Below are 8,643 nucleotides of genomic sequence, written 5' to 3'. Positions count from 1 at the left end.
ATGAAAGGGAAATGGCAACCAATGGCATGTACGTACTAGAAACATGAGACCCTTTCATTGGAACGCTACAGCTTTTTTTCTTTCTTCAAATTTGGAGTTGGTCGACCAGCACACGCTTTATCTCTAATTTTCTTTCAACAGATGAGATGGTATGTTTCCGTTAATTGAATGCATTTTAGCAGTCATTTCTTACCTGCGCAGACAGCAACACCTACACTGCATCAAATGACGTAACATCCTTTGGAGCATCAATACTTTGCAACAACTATCCAAGCACTTCGAAAACTTACAACCTTGAAACATTGACACCGACATGGTTTGTCACGTCTTCCTTTCTTGTCTAAGATCGCGCCATTCTTTTACTTTCACATATCCGAAGTGTTTCCATCTTTAAGGAAAAAGTCTGAATGCATGCACGAGTTATTTTAGTAATGTATTTCTTTTATTTTAATTCATCGTGTCTAATTCCAGCTTTCATTCATTTTTACTCATCCTTCTCTGACACAATTTTGCATTTATGCCAAGAAGTTCGGTACAAAATTATTCAACAGAGAAGATAGAATATGTAAGGAATGAGCTTCAAACTTGAACCTCACAGGGCAACACTAGAAGGGAGGAACCAGCTGGGCCTCACTTGCAGCGAGGATGGTGAATTCTGGCTTCTGCTGCTGCTTCTGAGAGAGCACGAACTGCGCATGACCGTTGGTTGGAGATCAAGGTTCCTCAGTATCGTTTGCCATATACTTTGCCCATATAGCTACCCCGAGCTTCTGCCTGCTGCCCAAACCTTCACTATGGCAGGAGCTCTCCTGTGGGGGTTCAGCTGAGGGTCTGCACGAGGGCGACCGATTCGCGGTTTCTCTTTCTCAGCAAAAGAATTTCCCGTGTTAAGTACACAAATACATAACTTCTTGTGCAGAAATTTTAGCAAAAAATCGTCAAAAGGTAAAGACAGTGTTTATTGTCCATTCTCGAGGTAAATGCCGTATATTACTGGGGGTTCACTGATCCTGTGCACTATAAGGCCAACCGTACCTGCCTACATCACACCTGCATATGGTTCCTGCAATATGGGGCAACTGCCCACAGAGCAAGGATTGTGATGTTTTTTTTTAAGGTTCCCTGGTTGCCTCAGTTCTTGTAATGGTCACATTGCTCAGCCAGCCTGTTCTCCAGATCTCAGTGTCTGCGATTATTTCTTGTGGGGATACCTGAAATTGAGACTGTACGTCGACGAACCATGCACACTGGACGAACTTAAAGGGGCCATACAGGAGGAAATCGCTGCCATACCAAATCAAATGTTGAGGCATGTTTTTGACAGCTTTGACAGGAGACTTGAAGAGTGCATGGTGAGAAATGGACATGACTTGGACGACATCATCTTCAAAACCTATGCCTTTGTTGTTAACATTTTTTTACTGCCTGTTAAATGGCACATGTACCCCAATCTGTTGAATACATAACCATGTACAAATGTTGTGTAATACGTTTGTTATTTTCACTTACAAACCATCAGTTCTTTTTGCTGCACCCTGTATATCACAATCCCAAAAGCTTGTCGAGAGAACACACACAAAGTACTATAAAAAATCTAATCTGCTATGGAGTAGTTTGGCATTAGCTTTACAGTTAGGTTACATTTTCCTAAGCTGTATAAAAAACCTTGTACTACGGCAGGAGTTCTTGAAACTTACCTCTTTTGACTTGATTTTCAATTCTCTCTCCTTGTCCTCAGTCACCCTAAGCAGATTAGCTTTCATTTGCTCCACTTCCTGTACATGGTCAGCTCTCAGTTCTACCTTGCAGATTTCAAAGTCACGTTGTAATCTCTCAGTGTCATGGCGGTGATTCAGTTCCACGAGCTGCATCTCCTGCAGTTTCTTTGCCTTGTGATTTTCCAACTGTCTAAAATACAAGCAAACACAATATAATTAATCCAGTAATACTTACACCACATGCTTTATCGTTTGCAGTTTTCACCACTACGGAGGGCAATTCATTTCATGCTTATTAATTTCACTATTTCATTTGCTGTTAAGGTAGAAAAGCACATCGTCTATTCAATTATATCTGCCATTTTACACTATTAACTGAATTAATATTAATGCATTAAATAGTAAAAAAAGGACATCTAAACCTCCACATTCAGGTTTCTGAGCTAATACAGAGTGTCCAGATAAATATCTACCAATAAAAAATTAAATTATCTCTGCAATCAATAGTGATAGGATCATCCGGTTTAGTTTGCCTGAAAGAGAAACTCAACAAGTTTTATCAGCAAGATGTAAACGGTAGCAACATTGCTAGAGTGCATTCACTTCAAGTTTGTTTACAAGTGAGCTTCTTTTACAGTGTGTCAGAAAGTTGAGTGCTCTTTTTGGTTTGCTGAATTCAAGTCTCCTGTTATCATACAGAGAAAATTCAGACAACAATATGAACAGGAACCACCAGAACGTCATTCCATTGTTTGATGGCATAAACAATTGTTGGAAACTGGTTGTGTGTTGCAGAAGGAAGGCAGTGGCACGAAACGTGAGAGTGAGGCGACAACAGTGGAGGCAGTTCGGGAAGCTTTTCAAAGCAGCCTACGAAAATCAATTAGACGGGTGAGTACACAACTTCAAATCCCTCGATCAATTGTGCATGACATTGTACACAAAAGATTGCGGCTTAGAGCTTACAAGATACAGCTCATTCAAAAAATTAATTGTAATGACAGACCTCGAAAGAAGGAGTTTGCTATTGAAATGTTTTCACGTATTGATGAAGACAATGAATTCTTAAAATGTGTAGGGGGGGAGAGAGAGAGAGAGGGAGGGAGGGAGGGTGAGAGAGGGAGGGAGGGAGGGTGAGAGAGAGAGAAATAGACTGAGGAAAGCAAGATTATACACAGTCTTGCTGAATTGTTTTATCCTTTAAACACCTCCCCAACAAAGAATCCTGTGCTACTGAGATCCACCATTTTCAATTGCATCTTAGATATTTAATTATCACTATTTGTAATTTTGACATCAGCATTGTTTTCTGTAAAAATCTTAAATATCATCAAGAAATTTTTACAGCAAAATTTATAATACAATAATATAATGAATTTTTGCACTTTTACTAATCCTGCCATAATTGGAAATAAAAGTACTTCAATAAGCACTGATACTTCCAATATCTCAAATAATACTTGGAAAATCGTAACTTCAATTGTAAGGACATGTACCTTTTTAAATTTTGAATTTCTCCAGTCATTTTCTCAACAGTAGCATCAAAACTATGCACCATGTCTTCCTTTTCTTTCTTCAGTTCTTGTATTGTCTGCTGCAAGTCACTAATTTTAATATTCATTTCACTCACAACACTGTCTCTCTCCAGTAACAACTGCTTTAAATCTGCAGAAAAATGTTAGCAAACATTAGAATCGAAGGAACTGCTTTTGATTGTATGGAATGTTTTTTGAATTATACAAGGTCCGCCTATAAAGAAACCGGACTGTCAAAAAAAAAGAACCAAACGAAATAAAAAGGTACCGTATTCTGGCAACACTGCAAAGAGTTATATCTAAACTTCCCGTCAGTGCATGTTTCAACCTGTTACAGGCAGTCTGTATTGGGGCAAGCGTGCAGGCAGCTTACAAAATACACGCACAAAGATGGAACAACATTACAGCATAAAGTATTGATACATATTAGGTAAATCATTTACCAAAACATTACAGATGATATGGGCAGTGTAAGTGATAGGGCATTATCAAGAACCCAGGTGTATGACTGGGACAATCGTTTCAAAGGTGAACGTGAAAGTGTCGAGGATGAGTCAAGATCAGGATGCCCTTCAATGTCAAGGAATGACGACAATGTGGAGAAAGTTCCCAAGGACTGATCCACCATGAATTTGTCCCTGAAAACCAAACAATCAATCAGTGGTATTACAAGAAAGTGCTTGGTCGACTCAGAAACAGGAGGAAGCAGGTTAGGAAGGACCTCTGTGATACTGGCCAATGGTTTCTGTTGCACGATAATGCTCGGCCTCATACCGCATTGTCTGTACAACAATACCTTGCTAAGCATTCAGTGACAGTGATCAATCACCCTCCATATTCTCTGGACTTATCGCCTGATGATTTTTTCCTTTTTCCCAAGCTTAAGATGGCTATGAAAGGACGAAGATTTGACGACGTCGCAGACATTAAATTAAATGTTACGCGTAATGTGCGAACACTTACTGTCAATGACTATCAACAGTGTTACCAAGACCTGGACAAACGCTGGTCAAAGTGTATTGACTCCTCTGGTGATTATTTTGAAGGTAATTACTTGTTTTCTTTCCTAAAAAAAAAAAAAAAAAGGTCAGTTTTTTTATGGGCGAACTTTGTACATGATTAACAAATTGTCATAAACAGTACAGTACAGGTGACACATTTTCTACATGTGCAATGGAAGCAGACAAGTGTGCATGTAAAATTGAACTTCTTAGCACTTTAGTTAAGAAATTAAACTTCATGAAAGGTTTACTGATTGATCTGATTTTACTTCACTTTTCTGACACGTTTGGTTAATGATGAAGATGAGGATTAGTGATATGACAAAATTGATGAAGGGACACTCATAAAGGACATCCATTTTAAGGCAAGGATTCAAGCACAGGACAGAACCCCTTACATTGTAGTGTTCTGTGTCAACCAACTTCATGCAAGAGAGTATTAGCCAATAAAGGCAACTGTCACATTAATTGGCAATATAAGAATTTAAGTTGGCACATATATGAAAGTTTATGGGATGGAAAAATTGTTTTGATGCAGTAAATAGTAGTGAAGCTCTACATTACTGGCTTATAGACATGCATAGAATTTCTATCATTGAAAAAAATTGTGTGTATAATGAACATTTCAGAACAGCATAATCGGAACTTGCATAATGGTGAGAAATTGTAAACTTACAAGAAACATGAAACCCTAGTCTCGTAGAATGTTTGAAACCAGACGTACTAAAGGCCCAATCTATCTCATGCTAAAAGTATGAATTATATCTGCAAGGTCTCTTATTGTACCACACTTTAGTACATATTCTATGATGTTAGTATCACATCAGACCATAATTCATTTTCATTGTGTGATTGTTTGAAAAAGATTAGTATATTCAATGTTTGACATAATTTGTAAGTACAGTAGAGCGTTGATTATCCGAAGTAATTGGGGGACATGGGTGTTCGGAAAACTGGTTTGTTCGGATAATCGAACTGTACATGTTTATTTGCCAAAAAGAAGTACTGTACAGTAAATTTATTCATAAAAACAGGCATCTCTTTAAGTATGTATTACAAAGTAACGTACAAAGGCAACTTTAGTAGGAATATATAGTATGTGGTACAGTTTATTAAACAAAAATATGTACATATTACATACGCATTTTGCATGAACAATACACACAGTACACAAAATTAACGTTTAAAAAAATCCTTTATTTTGGTCTGTCTAAGCAAGCCTACACGCTTACGAGCAGCTAAGTCACGTACTTTTTTCATTACAGATATCTGAAAGTGAGCGAGTACACAGTTCGGTTAAGCGGTCGTTCGGTTGACCGACGTTCGGATAATCGACGCTCTACTGTAATATTTTTAGATTTACCATTTTAGTCATGTATATGATGATGTGATAATATGAGGGTGGATCAAATTAAACGGAACAGTGGATGTATTGGGTTATCTTTATGTATGTGTGTGGTGAGAACCCTGTGTAGAGGTAGAACGGGAGATAAGGAAGGAAGCCCCTACTGCATAATGGTCTCGTCCTAGATAGTCGCACATGATATGCATAGGCAGTCGGGCAGAGTATCGCCCGAGCAGCAATCAAGACCAAACAGCCCGACCTGGTGTCCTCTGGAGTGGTTTTACTGCATGACAATGTGCAGCCACATACGTCAGCTGTTGCAAAGAACACTTTGGCGACGTCTGAATGGAAAGTGTCGGTACACCCATCATATAGCCCTGATCTATCACCATGCGACTTCCATATCTTTGGTCCGTTGAAAAAGGCATTGAAGGGTCGGTGCTTCCACTCGGACAATGAAGTCATGGATAATGTTTGCAACTGGTTCCGATCTCAGCCAAAGGAATTATACGAGCAGGGTATTCACTGCTTGGTGAAACAGTGGAACAAGTCCTTGTGTAACTTTGGAGATTACGTTTGAAATAAACTTAGTTGATTTCATTCCGTGGCCCCCGTTTTCATTTGATCCATCCTAAAATTTAAAAAAAAAAAATTAAACAAGAAAGTTGTCTACAAGACTGGGACAAAACAGCAGGTAGTGCAGAAATCACGGCTTATAGACAAAATAAGTAGGGGCAGTGGTCGTCGGAAGCATTAAGCAATACAAGGATACACTAACTGGTAGCATGAATAATCAACTCTTGATCATTGGCCTATATGTCTTGGAATTTCTTAGGAACTGCCATTTTAATAAGATCCGTATGACAACTAGTAGTGTGATTTGTGGTACAACCAGTGCACTTATAGCGTACAAATGATGAGCCCCCCTCAAGCAGATTTGGCTACACTTAAACCTAGCTCAACATGCCCATATGAGTTTTTGCTCAAGTGTAGCACCCCGTCTAATCCAAGATTTTTGTAAAAATGCCCGAAGCTACAGTGTACAAATGATGAGCCCCCCTCAAGCAGATTTGGCTACACTTAAACCTAGCTCAACATGCCCATATGAGTTTTTTGCTCAAGTGTAGCACCCCGTCTAATCCAAGATTTTTGTAAAAATGCCCGAAGCTACAGTGTACAAATGATGAGCCCCCTCAGATTGATTTGCCTACACTTATAAAAGGCACTTCTGTGAGATTGTTGTCCATAAATTTGTTAAAAATATGCCCCTCTTGATATTTTTTTTGGATACACTTAAAACTAAGCTAAGATACACCCACACACACACACACACACACACATATTTACTTCCGGTTTAAGTTCAATTGGACACCAGCCTCAATTTGTGCAATATGCAAAGATCTTTTAGAATTGCTCTGTGACTCTCTCATTTCTTACATCATAAACATATGATTTTTCACCTATAAGAATAACACTACATATAGTGTCATCAGGGAGTGTATCGTGGAATTCACAGATAATTTTAATAAAAACTCTCTGATATTTGTTGCATCCAGCTTGTTTGTTGTAATCCACTCTTATTTAGAGTCAGGCTTATATCTGTCCCAGCCTGTTATACAAAAATCAATACATAACACTCAGAGCTAGGTCATTGCCTTTCTAGGACATGCATGTCTGTGCAGGCATTTGCGGAAGGTCAGTGTAGATCAATATTTATTCTCTTTTTCCACTTGTAGGCTATTAGCTTTACAACCTGTCATAATAAGCATAGAGTTTTGGTTTAAAACCCAAAAAATTTTATATAATAAACTGAGAATAAAAATTAACAATATTAACATATTAAATATACACAAGAAATATACAAAGCACACAGCTGAACAAAATATATATATATATTAAGTACAAAATTTTGAATTGAACCCCAGGAAATCTTATATAATAAACCAACAACAAAAATGCCAAATCAAAAATATTGCAATCAGTGTAATAAAAATATATCCAGCCCCAATTGGGCCAGACACCAAAAGAATTGTGACCCAGGCAAATATAGAACTCTCACTAAAATATGTCCTAAATGCCACAAAATATTTAGCAAGGCATATTTCAATAGACATGTGGGCTCTTGCTCTGCACAGTCATCAACATTGCCCCCACAACCATCTACATCTGGTCTGAAAAGGAAGCATGAAACACCTGTTAATGCTGGACCGGCAAAGCAGCCACGCTATGAACCCATCCATAGCAGTTTTAACGGCCAATTAAGGGATCACCGTTTTGTATCAGAGCCAAGATGTGACATTAAGAATTTTTTGAACAGTATAAATCCAGATGTGCAGGCAATTCTAAATGCACAAAATGGCTCTTATAAGCTGTCTCTCAAATTGTTTACACAATATAAGAAGCCAAATGGCACAAAATTTACACAGCCCCACATAACAGAAACTGTAGCTATATATTCAAATTCAAATTCAGACAAAATAATAAGCAGTTTGATAGATCAATTGAATATTAAACACTCTGAATTTGCAGCAAAAGAGTCTGGATGGAGCCTATGCGGATCTCCACACAAGTTATATGTTAATATTTCTGAATTCAGCCCATTACAAGGATCTACATATCTGCCATTACCTGCCAATATTAAAAACAAAAGAGCCGTGGTTAACATAGAAAATACCGACCAGAAATGCTTTTTGTGGTGTATTTTAGCTGCTTTGTTTCCAGTTTTAAGGAATCCTGAGAGAATAAGTTATCATAAACAGCATGAAGGGCTGAATGAAGCAATGAAGGGCTTAGAATATCCAATGCCTGTTCAGAATATTGATAAATTTGAAAAAAAGCCCAGGCACATCAATGGCAAACAATTATCTATTAATGTATTTACTTGTTCTACTGGCCGTGACAATTGCTTGATAGATCCTCTCAGAATCAGTACACTTGATGATGAATCTGCTATTCCGATTGATCTGCTCTTAATTAAAGGGGATGGCACAAATCATTACACTCTGATACATAATCTTGAAGCTTTAGTCAGAACACAACTAGAC

General features: G+C 38.0%; 1 protein-coding gene across 1 annotated transcript in view; it reads right to left on the bottom strand.

Annotated features, from left to right (window-relative positions):
* Window positions 1–1,039: 1,039 nt before the first annotated feature.
* Window positions 1,040–8,643, bottom strand: part of LOC145999729 (coiled-coil domain-containing protein 57-like) — a 47,360-nt gene continuing 39,756 nt past the window's right edge. The window contains exons 3-5 of the mRNA XM_083137008.1: window positions 3,215–3,383; window positions 1,698–1,908; window positions 1,040–1,063 (exon numbers count right to left, since the gene is read on the bottom strand). Of these exons, the coding sequence (XP_082993134.1) occupies window positions 1,040–1,063; window positions 1,698–1,908; window positions 3,215–3,383 (404 nt within the window). The remainder of the gene's footprint in view (window positions 1,064–1,697; window positions 1,909–3,214; window positions 3,384–8,643) is intronic.

The sequence above is a fragment of the Lepisma saccharinum genome, chromosome 15, assembly GCF_977018435.1.
Source record: "Lepisma saccharinum chromosome 15, izLepSacc3.1, whole genome shotgun sequence".
Lineage (NCBI taxonomy): Eukaryota > Metazoa > Arthropoda > Insecta > Zygentoma > Lepismatidae > Lepisma > Lepisma saccharinum.
Note: the sequence above shows the minus strand (reverse complement) of the source record. Positions and strands in the feature narration are given on the sequence as shown.